The 13,500-nt window shown below is 31.1% G+C and overlaps 5 protein-coding genes across 5 annotated transcripts, besides 1 other annotated feature; 3 read left to right on the forward strand and 2 right to left on the reverse strand.

Moving 5' to 3' along the window:
• Positions 1–4: 4 nt before the first annotated feature.
• On the forward strand, positions 5–741 carry TVAGG3_0841790 (uncharacterized protein; the record flags this gene model as incomplete). The annotated part of the gene is made up of 1 exon (XM_001320590.1): positions 25–711. One exon carries the CDS (start codon positions 25–27, stop codon positions 709–711), a length of 687 nt encoding a protein of 228 aa, XP_001320625.1.
• A 2,034-nt stretch (positions 742–2,775) lies between these two features.
• Positions 2,776–4,065, forward strand: TVAGG3_0841800 (armadillo (ARM) repeat-containing protein family; the record flags this gene model as incomplete). Its single annotated transcript, XM_001320589.2, has 1 exon — positions 3,091–4,065. The coding sequence occupies one exon, from the start codon at positions 3,091–3,093 to the stop codon at positions 4,063–4,065; it is 975 nt and encodes a 324-aa protein (XP_001320624.1).
• Positions 4,066–4,257: 192 nt separating this feature from the next.
• Positions 4,258–7,910, forward strand: TVAGG3_0841810 (UDP-glucose:glycoprotein glucosyltransferase family; the record flags this gene model as incomplete). Its single annotated transcript, XM_001320588.1, has 1 exon — positions 4,258–7,863. One exon carries the CDS (start codon positions 4,258–4,260, stop codon positions 7,861–7,863), a length of 3,606 nt encoding a protein of 1,201 aa, XP_001320623.1.
• Positions 7,911–8,237: 327 nt separating this feature from the next.
• Positions 8,238–9,234, reverse strand: TVAGG3_0841820 (glycosyl hydrolase 2 family; the record flags this gene model as incomplete). Its single annotated transcript, XM_001320587.2, has 1 exon — positions 8,254–9,234. One exon carries the CDS (start codon positions 9,232–9,234, stop codon positions 8,254–8,256), a length of 981 nt encoding a protein of 326 aa, XP_001320622.1.
• A 222-nt stretch (positions 9,235–9,456) lies between these two features.
• Positions 9,457–10,635, reverse strand: TVAGG3_0841830 (glycosyl hydrolase; the record flags this gene model as incomplete). Its single annotated transcript, XM_001320586.1, has 1 exon — positions 9,457–10,635. One exon carries the CDS (start codon positions 10,633–10,635, stop codon positions 9,457–9,459), a length of 1,179 nt encoding a protein of 392 aa, XP_001320621.1.
• Positions 10,636–11,226: 591 nt separating this feature from the next.
• Positions 11,227–11,733: a mobile genetic element.
• The last annotated feature ends 1,767 nt before the right edge of the window (positions 11,734–13,500 follow it).

Consider the following 13,500-nt stretch of genomic DNA (forward strand, 5'->3'; position numbering starts at 1 on the left):
CTATAAAAAAAAATAAACTCTTCAATGTCTAACGACTTCTCGACATCTATTTGGGAATGTATGGATGACACCTCCTCTTGCTGCTTAGGTTGCTTCTGCCCATGGGTCCTTCATTGTAATAATGCAACTTTAATTGAAGGTAGATCAGATTGCTGCCGCCAATGCTTATGCTATTTCACTGAATTTAATATCAGACAAACAATTAGAAGGCGGAAGAACTACGAATATAACTGCGTTGGCGATTGCTGCACTTTATGGTGCTGCCACGATCTCGCACAGTGCCAACACAACCGTGAGCTTAAGAAAGGTAATGGAATACCACTTCCAGGCGAAGGCTATGCAGGATTCATTGTTGTTCCAAAGAATAAGACACAAGATAATCAAACCGGAGACCAGACAATTGTTGTTAATGTTAACGCTGGCTACGCTCCACCACCACAGGGCTACGCTCCACCGCCACCACAAGGCTACGCTCCACCGCCACCACAAGGCTACGCTCCACCACCACCACAAGGATATGCTCCACCACCACCACAAGAATACGCTCCACCACCACCACAAGAATACGCTCCACCACCTCCACAGGGATACGCGCCACCACCACCACAAGGCTATGCAGTACCACCGCCACCACCACCAGCTCCAGAACATAAGAAGAAGAAATCATCCAGCTCATCATCTAGCTCATCCTCATCTTCATCCTCTTCTTAAATATTAATTGATTATTTTATATATTACAAACTTTCATTTTTTTTTATTTATTGAAATCAAGATTTTTTTTATTGACTTTAATAAGTTTCGAATGACTGGTCTATTTCATTATGCTATTTAGATTCCGTGGTTTATTTATTGATTTTGGGTTTTGAAACTAATGTCAGAAATTTGTATTTTTAAGGAAATCATAAATATATGATACTATATTTACGTTTTTCTTTTAAAGGATTATTTAGAATTTTGTGAGTTATTTCAATTTTTATAAACTTTATTTTGGAAGAAATTTTTCGCAACTAAATTGAATCTTAAATATATTATCAATTTCATTCACAATTCTCATTTTTTACTCAATTCAATTATTCTAAGATTGTCAAATTTTAAACCATGGCCGATTATAATTGTTACAGTGCATTTGGATAACGATTTTCATTGAATAGTAAACCATAAATAACCGTTTCTATACAAATTTGTTAACCTGAAATAAATTTTATTACAATCTCATACTGATGAGATCGCAATCCAAAATTTAAAATTTCGAAATTATTTGTGATATTTACACGGATTAATTATGAAATTTCTCTGAAAAGAATATATAAAGTACTCACAAAATCTAGATTGAGAGGCGGTCAATGACTTTTGAGGGGAAATTAACGCATGGAATTTAATATTATTTAGGTTGATATTCTTGCTTATTATTTCAGAAAAAAATCTTAAAAAATTTCAATATGAAAATTGAAAGCAATTCAAAAAAATTGCTAACATGTAAATTTTAATATCCTATGCATAATTTCATATTTTGAACATTTTTTATTTTTGTTTAAAACTTAAAATTTTGCGAATTTAATATAATTTATAAAATATAATACGTATATATATTTAAAATACACTAAATTTAATTGTTAATTGACGTTTTTGGGAATGAATTTTATCAAAACATGCCTGAATCTGAAAATTTGAAAGAACGAATTACACAAGCATATATGTAGAATTCAAAATACAAACTTAAAGATTGTATACGTTTAAAATTATTCAGATTGTGTTTGATTTCCACTCATTCTGTTTCTTTTGAACTCTAACACTAACATTTCATGATGATTACATGATCCATTTATACATGGTTGAATTGTTCCAGATTCTACCAGAAAATCAATCCAAATTTCTCAATGCATTCATGTTGATTGGACAAAATTTAAAATTTATCAGCCTGTTTCCAGAGAAACTCATATATTCCCTAATGAAATGTAATTTTTGCTACATTTATTTCAATCAAATTTCAAAAAATTGACTGCAGAGCTTGAAAAGGTGATGAATCATGTTGTTATTAGATGTACATATTAGATTTACTATTTCCAAAAAAATGCTCAAATTTGAATAGTTTTTAGAAAATTTGGAATTACACTCCTTACATTATATATAATTAAATGTTTAAATTTTATTTATTTTTCCCTTTTAATTTTATAACGTGCTCTATCAAAACTAACCTCTCAATTGAAGGCCACAAAATCTAAGTAGTGAGGGTACACAAATTTTGTATGGAGTACGGTTCAATTTTTGAGAGCCTCACTACTTAGATTTTGTGACTACCTTAGTATGCCTAAGAACACATTCATTGACAAATATATAAAGTGTAACGTTTATCTAATAATAATGATAATAATATTAAAGGGTTTCATTAAATAATTTGAAAATTCATGGAGAGTCATTTTGGAGAGTATATATTCCAATTGAAAATGCGTTAGATTACACGCGTATGGTATTAGTCGATCTAAATTCTGATATCAAGCTCAATCATCTTGATGGGATTGTATAATAATATTACATATATAATAGAAAATCATTTCATTGCTTCAAACACATGTATCGTGCTTCATTTTTACTTGATTCAAATTCATTTTCAAAGGTGATTTAAGCAACGCTTTTACATATCTCGGGATGCCTTACCATCAGATCCATATAACCAACTGATTTCATCTGGATTTCTAGAATTGCTTTTTTTTTGACATGTAATTTGAATCTTCTTCGATTGCGTTCAAAATTTTTATCCTTTGAATATTTGACAGGAGATTTTAACTGCCATTATTATGAGTTCCGTTGAACCTGCAAAGGATCCTATAGATGAATTCGATCAATTCTTTAAGGATTTGCAAGTCAGTAAAGCAGTGAAGTCTTATTCTGATAAAAAAGCAACTTTGTTCTATTTATTTTCTAACAAACAGCTTGGCCACTCATATTGAACAGATTTTAAATCTCATTTTAGCACCAGAGCTAACAGAACAAGGACATAAAGCATTTTTATTATTTACAAAACCAAATCCGCTACTCATATCAGCATTAACAGAAAACGACATTTTATTTTGCCTCGGAACTCAAGCAATCATGAACGACAAGGATAAACCAGCAGTTATAAGTCGGCTTTCTACAATTTTTCTTTGTTTATTAACAGAATGTCCATCCGCCTGCCACGAATCAACAGGATTTCTATATAATTTGCTTGAATTCGTAGATAATACCGGCGTGTACGATCTTTTCAAAGAAATTTTCAAAAAAGACTCTGAATTAAGAGTAATTCAAGAGTTCTTAGTCGAAACTAAACTTACAACTTATATCGTTCGCATACTTCGAGAACATGAGAATCTTGAAACTATAAAATGCATGCTACGTCTAATTTCTCATGGAGCAAATAATAAAATTATGTGGCCATCTTTTTGCTCTGATGAAGTATGTGAAGCGCTTATATTTAGATCAGGAATCGAAGAAATCAAAAATGAGTTATGGGAAGCAGTAAATGCAGTAGTTTGTACAAAAAATGTCCAAACAATGAAAAATATCATACCGCAAGCTATAAATCTAATAACAACTACATACATGAAACCTACAGCTGCTTTAGCCTATTCTTTCGACTTTCTTTCAAAAATAATTCGACGAAGTGTTGAAAGTTTTACAGTTGAATCAGTCAACCAATTATTATCATCAATAATTAGTTTACTTGCGATCGTTCCTGATTCTTCTAATTTACTTGGAGCTGCATTTCGTTTAATTACATCTTGTGTTAAAATTAAGAATTTTACTCAACCAACATTGGACATGGTCTTACCAGTTCTTGCCGCAGAAGCACCTTCTAGGGTTAGATGCGCAGCTACAGCAAATTGTGCAAATTTTATATTGAATTTACAAGATATGGCTTCAAAAGATGCTGAGCTCTTCAAATTACTTACGAAATACGAAGATTACCAAGAAATTTGTTCAAGATTTTTGCCTTGGTACTCTAATGTTATCAGTTCGAACTACAGAGGTGTTATTTCAATATATGACAAAGGTTCTCCTTTGATGGGAACTTTCTCTTTAATTTAATATAGAAATATAGATGTTTGTATCAAAATAAAGTATATATTTTGTATAAATTTTTTACAAAATATGTCCATAGATGCATATCCTATGATCACATGACTTTATTTAATATAATTTTTTTTTAATTTCTTAATACGGATGAACTTTAACCAGTTATATCTATTTTAATCAAGCTAATTTTTAACATTCTTTCTTATGAATATTCATTTTGCATTAATGTTTTTCTCAATTCTTTTCTCTTTTTCAATCTCACAAGAAATCGAGAAACAACTTGATGTTTCTATGACCGCAAAATGGGAAAAGACCAAATTAATAGCAGAATCTCTCTGTTTTTTCGGCGAATTTAAGAAAGATCAATATCAATGTGCCGTAAATCAAATAAATTCTTTAGAAAAGTTTTCAGATTCAATAGAAGAAAATATTCAGAGCTTTAAACCATGTTTGTCAGAATCAGATCAAAAATTTTTACAATTTAATCTTCAATATCATGTATTTTCTCCAAGAATTGCATTTTATTCAACAATAAAAGATAATTTTACAACTGAAACATTCGATTTTGAACCAAATCACAAAAATATTAAATATATTGACTTCAATTCTCCGGTCAAATTACCAGAAAATACTATTATTCGACCAATTACAAAGTTAAATCCCGATAAGAACCCACAAATCCTCAATGGATATGGCGTGGAATTGCGACCATTTAAATATTCAATGGAATATGGCGTAAAAGATCCATCTCAGCTACAAAAGGGTTCACTTAGCATTTTAAATGACGAATCATATGAATATATTAAGAAATTCGAAGAATCTGAAGAAGTAACTTTTGATAATTTAGTTTACAAGCATTTAGAATCATATATCATGAACTCTGAAGATCCTCTCAAAGAATTGAAGGAAGTTGTTGAAAACTGGCCAATTGCGATGAAAAAAGTTTATCAATCTAAAATTGATGAGAATTCTCAAGAGGAAGAGATTTCAGAAAGTGTCATGACACTTAATGGACGAGTAATTCCTTTCGAAACATTCGATCCTTTCACATTTTCCTCACAAATTTTTGAAATTCAAAAAATTCAAAAAATTTTAACAGAAAAATTTGGCCTCACACCTAAAAAAGCGAACATTCTAATGGAAACAGAAACACGTAAAAGCAATCTTGTCATTGATGTTCGCGGAGATCACATTATTTGGCTAAATAACCTCGAAACAGACAAAAGATACTCAAAGTACTCGAGAAAAATCGATTCATTGTTTGGAAAACTTACAGAACCGCCGAAAGTTCGTCATAATTTGGTAAATATGGTTTTATTTATCGATCCATCTTCGTCAAAAGACATGAAATTGTTACTAGAGGTTCATAAGTTACTTGAAAAAGGATATGCCATGAGAGTTGGCCTCTCTCCGTTACACAGAAACAATAATGAGAATCAAATTAAAGCTCTCTATGATATTTTTACAAATTACAACCCATTTAAGTATGTTTCATTACTTGTTAAAGGTGATTCCATCAAGAGCGCCTATGAAAAGACTACTAAAAAGGAATATTCCGAAGATTTTTCTGAAGAATCCGAAGAATACATAAGTTTGATCGATAGTTTCTGCGAGGCATCAAATATCAATGAAACTGCCATATGGACAAATGGTGATTTGTACACAGGAAATGACTTAGAAGACAAAATTTCTATTTCACCATTAGAAACTTTACAAATACTCAGAAATTTATTGATGGAAAATGAAATTTCCGGAGATTATTTGTCTTTTATCTTGAGGAAGAGACATGCAGTTAAAAGACTCATTCCAGAAATATCAAAAATCAGACCAATTTCAACAAAAATTTCCCAAGAAAAAATTGAAAAAATTGAAGAGTTTATTCAATTTTCAAAAAGTATCAATTATCAAAAACGTGACGAAGAAAAATCGTTAGTTACATGTTGGCTTAAAATCTACAATAACAAAGCGAGCATTGAAGAAAAAATTGATGAATTCTTCAAATCAAGACATCAAAGTTCAGTTCGATTAAGTTTTGTTTCAGAATTTCCTTCTTTAGTTGAACAAGAGATTTTGAACAAAAACAACGATGCAGTTTTATTTTTGAATGGAAGAATCTTCTATTTCAACGAGTCATTTGAGTATTTCGATGACTTATTCTCATGGCAGTCTCTTCTATCATCACAACTCTCTGAAACAATTGAAGATGAAGATCTTCTGATGTTTTGGTCATCGTATTTGTTGTCTTTGAATGAAAGAGAAATAGAAATCAAACATTTCCATCCAAATGAGTTCAATCCTGATGAAAAATTCGCTTTAAACATCGACGGAGAATTGAAATCATTGGAAGTAAAATGTGTAATTGATCCATTCACGAAAAATGGTCAGAAAATTATCGGTTTTCTTTGTCACTTTTCTGATTTATCGTTTGGCAGAATTTCACTTCACATCTGTCCATCAACACGTGATTTGAAGATACCAAAGAGTTATTATAGGTATGTTACAGACGAAAGAGCACTTTTGTCATCATTTAACAACTCAATGATTTATTCAATTTTGTTAGAAACTCCCGAAACATGGATGGTCGAACAAAACAGAGTTGATTGCGATGTTGACAATGTTTTAGGAAGTGATTTGCAAAATGGTTATAGATATCAGTTCGAATACGTCCTTTCTTATCTGGTTGTAGAAGGATTTTCTTATGATTTGCAAAATAATCCGTCAGAAAATGTTCAAATTAAATCTTTTGAATCAGATACGACGGTTATGTCAAATAACGGATATTTCCAGTTAAAGACGACATTTCCAACTATATTAGATATAAGTTTGTTCTCTGATTTTTCGAAAGGAAACTTCGAAATAATGTCAGGAAACAAAATTGTTTTCGATTCTTTTAATTGGAGACATTTTTCAGTCAGAATTCAGAGAAAAACATCAAAAATTCAAAGATTTCCATACGTAGATGATGGAAAAATCCATGTATTTGGTGTTTGTTCGGGCAGATTGTACGAAAGATTGATGAAAATCATGATTTTGAGTGTGAAACAAAACAGTCAAAATTCAACAACGAAATTTTGGCTACTTAAAAATTATTTGTCTCCAAAATTCAGATCAGAACTTCAAAAGATGTCATTGGAGATTGGCTTTGAATACGAGCTTGTTAGTTATCATTGGCCGCATTTCATTACGAGACAAGAAGAGAAACAAAGAGTTATTTGGGGAAACAAAATTTTGTTTTTGGATGTTTTGTTCCCTGCTTCTCTTCACAAAGTTATTTATATCGATGCAGACCAAGTTGTTAGAACAAACATGAGGGAACTAATGACAATGGATTTGCATAACAATCCTTATGGATTTACTCCAATGTGTGACAGCAGAAAAGAAACAGAACCATTCAGATTTTGGCATCAAGGATATTGGAAAGAACATTTACAAGGAAAGAAATATCATATTTCTGCTTTGTTCGTAACTGATTTGCAGAGATTTAGAGAGATGAAAGCTGGTGAATTGTTGAGAGATTATTATAATTCATTGGTCTTGGATGACCAAAGTTTGGCGAATTTGGACCAGGATTTGCCAAATTACGCTCAGGAAAGAATTGGAATTTACTCATTAAACCAGGAATGGCTGTGGTGTGAAACATGGTGTAGTGATGAAACAATGGATAAAGCGAAAACAATCGATTTGTGCAACAATCCATTGACTAAAGCTCCAAAACTGAAGATTGCAAAGGAAAGAATTAAAGAATGGCCTGGATTGGATAAACTTGCAAGTACTTTTGAAGAAAAGCAAGAAAAGAATGATGAACTTTGATATTTTTTTATTTGTTTATTATTAGTAAAATTCTTATTTCAAAAAACTTTTTATTTTAATATGCACATGCTTATTTTATGAATGATGAGGTGATCAATCATTCCTTATGAATTGCTATAATCAGAACCATTATTTGATGGGATGTATTCTTTAATATCACATAGGAATTGGAATTTCATATAAAACGGAATCAAAAACTTCATATCAAATTATTTTTTGCGAGTTTTTTGCACCCCATATAAAACCCTTTTTGAACACTAAATCTAAGGTTATAATACAAAATCTAAGAACACTAATTGCAGGCATTTTTGATGGTTTAAATCTTAGATAATAAACATATTAAATTATTTATTTTTTTAAATAATAATGTTTTACATATAATAAGAAAATTTAAACAGAAGTAATAGTGATAGTTCCTTTCTGGACACCTTTTGCTGTTGCCACTACAACTATTTGGCCTGGTTCTTCTTCAGATTCAACGATACAAGTGAGTTTTCCAGCAAAGAGATGCATTCTCGGTCTCTGGAATGGTTCCAAACAAGCAGCATCTCCGTTTGCAACAGCTCTGAAGTGTCCTTTTCCTTTCACTACGAATGATACTTCTCTGTTATCATTTGGACACAAGTTCCCGTCGGCATCAACGACACTGACAGTGATATAAGCCAAATCTTTTCCATCAGCGACTAATTTCGTGTGTTTCGTTTCCATAACGATATGATGTGGTTTTCCAGCAGTATTTATCTGCACTTCACCAACCTTGTTGTTGTTTTCATCATAAGCAACAGCTTTAATCTTTCCTGGTCGAGAAACAGCGTTCATCCAACTGTATCTATATCTTGTTTGTCTTGAAGTATTCGATCTGCAGAGTTTACCCCAAGAAACATCATTAATAAACAATTCAACATATGGATAATCAGAATAAACCATTACAGGGACAACATCGCCTTCTCTTCCTTCCCAATTCCAATGCGGCAACATATGTAATGTATGTTCTTTCTTATTCCATTCAGTTCTAAAGATATAATATCTATCTTTCGGAATAAAAGCCAAATCAATGCATCCGAAATAAGAAGAATGCGATGGCCAGCCTTCTGTATCATAAGGTGTTGGCTCTCCAAGATAATCAACACCTGTCCAAACAAATTGTCCTATGCACCAGTCATTGTCATCAACATTCACAAAGTCATCTTCAGGAACATTAGACCATGACGTCACTTCCATGTCGTATCCACTCAATTGGTGATCAGGGTAGTTTGCGAAAACTGTTTTGATCACTGGTAATTTGTAAACACCGCGAGAACTAACTGTTGATCCTGTTTCTGTTCCCACTAAGAAACCTTGAGGCAGTTTTTCGATGAGTTCTTCATACATCCATGGATGATAATTAAATCCAGGAACATCTAAAGCCAATGAAAAACCACTTGTTACAGAGCAATCAGGTTGATTTACACCACATGTTACCTTTCTTGTAGGATCTTCTCTGTGGCACCATTCAACTAATTGTCTGACAGCTTTTACTTCTTGTTCTGTACAAAGTTGAGGAATTTCATTTCCGACACTCCACAAAATAATACTTGGATGATTCTTGAAGTGTTATATCATGTTAATTATGTCTTTCTCAGCCCAATCTTTCCAATATCTATGATATCCATTTTTGCATTTAGCAATATCCCATTCATCAAAGCTCTCAACCATCATCATCAATCCTAATTCATCACACAATTCAACGAGTTCTGGTGCAGGCATGTTATGCGATGTTCTAATCACATTTGTTCCCATGTCTTTGAGTAATTCGAGTTCATGACGCAATCCTTTCTTATTTACAGCTGATCCGGGTGGTCCTAGGTCATGATGGATGCAGACACCGTTGAATTTCATGTTGACATCATTCAAATAAAATCCGGATCGTGATTTGAATTCAATTTTCCTTATTCCGAATTTTTCTTCGAAATAATCAACGACATCGTTATCTATTTCAACTGATAACTGCGCTAAATAGAGATTGGGAGTATCAGGAGACCAAAACTGTGGATTTTGGATTGTGAAATTGAATTCAAATTCTCTGACATTTTCATTAATATCTTTAAATTGTATATTCGGTGTTATTTCAACTTGTTGGCCTTTTGGATCAATAATTTTGATAGAAGCTGTTGGTATTTTCTCTTCATGGTATACTTTTGATTTAATTGTGACATCCGAAGTGTCACTTTTTATTGAAGGGGTTGTAATTGTATTTCCCCAGATTTGCAAGTGGGTATTCGCGAATTGGATCAAGTGAACGTTACGGTAGAGACCTGCTCCTGGATACCAACGTGATGACTGCTCAAGATTCTCTAATCTCACGGCTAATAAATTATTTGAACCATCTTTATTGATATGATTAGTAATATCGCAGTAAAATGTGTTATACCCATACGGCCAGTTGCAAACTAACTCGCCGTTCAAGTAAACGTGAGCATCGCTCATTGCTCCATCAAATAAAAGAGTTGTATTCTTCGAAACATCGCATTTGAAGTTAGTTCTATACCAGCCAACTCCAATATATGGTAATCCTCCAGTTCTTCCTGTTTTCATTGAATGTTCTACTTCTAAATTTGCTTCAATTAAAAGGTCTTGCATATCGTTGTTATGATCGAATGAACCTTCAATTGCCCAGTCGTGTGGAATTCTTACATTTTGCCAGGTTGAATCATCAGTAGTAGGATATGATGGGTTTTGTGACTTTTTTTGTAAACGTAAGAATTCATACAATATCGAGCGATTTTGTATCATTTTTTTAACATATGAAGTAAAAAATGTATGATTCTTACGGTTTTTATTCTTACGTTTTTGAATAAATCAAGATTTAAAAAATTTTCAAAATTGTAAGACATTTACACTCAGCCCATACATAATGCAATAAAAAATAAAAATTTTTTAAAAAATAAACCATTAAAAAATTAAAGTTATTTTTAAAATAATTTATTTTTTATTCTTACATAAATGACCCAACAAGTAAAACCAGATAAAATAGATTATCGAATTTTAGAGGATGGTGTTCCTGTTTATATTCAAAGATTTAAAGGGAAGCAATATTATAGAATTGTTAATCCTTAATACATAAAACATTTATTTAAAAAGGAAGACTGTGAATTATTAAACGTTAATGAATATGAAACCAATAAATCAAAATTGAAATATAAATATATTGGAAGTGATGAAAGATGCAAAGATAAAGATAAAGTTTATACAGTTTCATATAATGAATGGAAAACCAATAAGATAAGAAAACATTTAGGAGATTATGGGAAATGTTCTGAATTCTTTAAATCTAGTATATACGAGAGAGTAAAAGAAATTAGAAATAATTATTTTCATGAATAAAAAAAAACTTTAAAAATTCATGTCTTACGAAAAATTAAAACTTAGTTATGTTTATTATTTTATTTTTTATTTTGTATGAAATGAGTGTCAAGACTAACGACGTGAAAAAATTAGGATTCACAAACGAGGAAATAAAGGATATATTAGAGGAGGTAGGTTATGAAGTTAATAAATATTATTTAAGAAATTGTCAAAAATTCGCGGAGTTATTAAATAATTTAGATTATGATGGAAAAATGAATAAAGATGATGTTATAAATTTCTTATATCCCACATCTGAAGAAGAAAAACCTAAAGAACCTGATGTTTTCCCTGAATATTATGAAGAACGGATTAAAGATGATGAATACAATGAAATTGAAAGACTGAAAAAAATAAGAGATGAAATAGATGAAAAAATTAAGGAATTAAGAGAAGTTGAAAAATATAATGAAAATGAAGTAGAGGGTTTAATGAATATCCCAGCTTCAGAATCAGAAGTTCAGAAATCTCATGAAGAAAGATATAAAAATTATGTCTCAGAATCAACACAAAATTTATTAGATGGTGAAATAGACGAAACACTTTCAGAAGAAGGTACTAAATTTATTCGTAAACATAAGTTACAATTTATTGATAATGAAGAATACCCCTGTATCTCTTTCACCACCTTTAGATTCCGAAAAATTCAAAAAAGCTCTTAAAAACGTGACATATGCAACTAATACGATTAAGAAAGAAGATCATGATATTTACACAAATTATTATTTAAATAAATGCACAGGTGTTGATAAAGTTTTTGATTTATTAGATAAAATATCAAAAGAAACCATTGGAACCTATAAAATTTTATGTGATTGCGGTTTCATTGTTGAAGATACTAATAATGTTTCATATGAAAGAACAGCACCGAAGGAAGACGAAGTGAAAGGTCTATACCATTCGTTATTAAGAACATAAAAGATATGAAAACTTATAAACATTATATTTATTCATTTATTTCAGAAAAAATGGAAGCAACCCATAAAACATCTTCTCATCATTTTATAGCTATTCATACATTCCTTTTCAAAGTTGTGAAATTAAATAAGACAGGAATTAGATTTAATGTATCAGGGTACGCATTCTTGAGTAAATTAAAATGTATTCGTCACGTCGCAGATGATAAAAATTTATGTGTTCTTAATTCATTTTATGGGCTTTAAAAAATAAACTTTATTTTTATTTATTTTTTAATTTTTTATTCTTACATAAATGAACAAAAACGGAACAGCTAAAATGAATGATAATCAAATTAGAGCAGAAGGTAGAAGGTTATTTAAACGCTTCTATAACATTCCTGATGGTGTTAATCCTAAAACTCGTAGAAGCTATTTAAATGAAGCAATAGATGCATATGAAGGGTTTGACATTTCATCAGAAAGTGAGAGATTAGCGAGAATGTTAAATGTTAATATTGATTTCTATTATTGTGATCCTCAACCAGAAGACGTGGACATAAATAAGGTAGACTTTCCATTAGTGGAATCAATAATGATAGATCCAGAATTTGAAACAGTAAATATTTTATTAACACAGAGTCCATGTGGAAAACTTCACGCTGACAGAATAACAGACGTTGAAGCACTCACCGGCTATAAAGTTTGTCCATATTGTAAAGAAGAAGTTTATTCTATCCGTGATGATCCAGAAAGGAAAAACCAAAGAAGATTTTTAAAGCATTGTGAGAAATGTAAAGAAAATAATGGAAGATTAATTCAAGACGTTCAATTGCAAAAGACCAGCAACCATATGCACCACATATTACGAAACAGAAGATATATCAGTGGTTATTAGCTCACAATTTGCAGAAATATTATAAACCGACAAGATATTATATTACTTTTGACTTTGAAACATTAGAGACTAAAGAAGAATTACAACTTTCTGAGTGTGCAACTTTGAACGCTTACTTAAAACCATTCATGGTATCATCAACGGTTAAATTAAATGATAAAACATATACGAGGAATTTTTGCTTAACTTCGAGTGATTCTTTTATTTCTGATTGGATTGAGTTTTTATTTTCAACCTGTTCATTAGTTGCTAATCAAATATGAGTCAATACAATGAATTATTGAAGCGCAAACGGCGGGGACTTTGTCCCATACATTAAATGAAAAACAGAAGGAAGCATTTAAAGAACTTCTAGATGAGGAATTCAATAAAGTGAATATCATAGGTTTTAATTCGGGAAAGTTTGATTTAAATTTAATTCTTCGTGATTTAAACACTGCAAAATGGAAAATAAAATCA

The sequence above is a fragment of the Trichomonas vaginalis genome, chromosome VI, assembly GCF_026262505.1.
Source record: "Trichomonas vaginalis G3 chromosome VI, whole genome shotgun sequence".
NCBI classification, from domain to species: Eukaryota; Parabasalia; order Trichomonadida; family Trichomonadidae; genus Trichomonas; species Trichomonas vaginalis.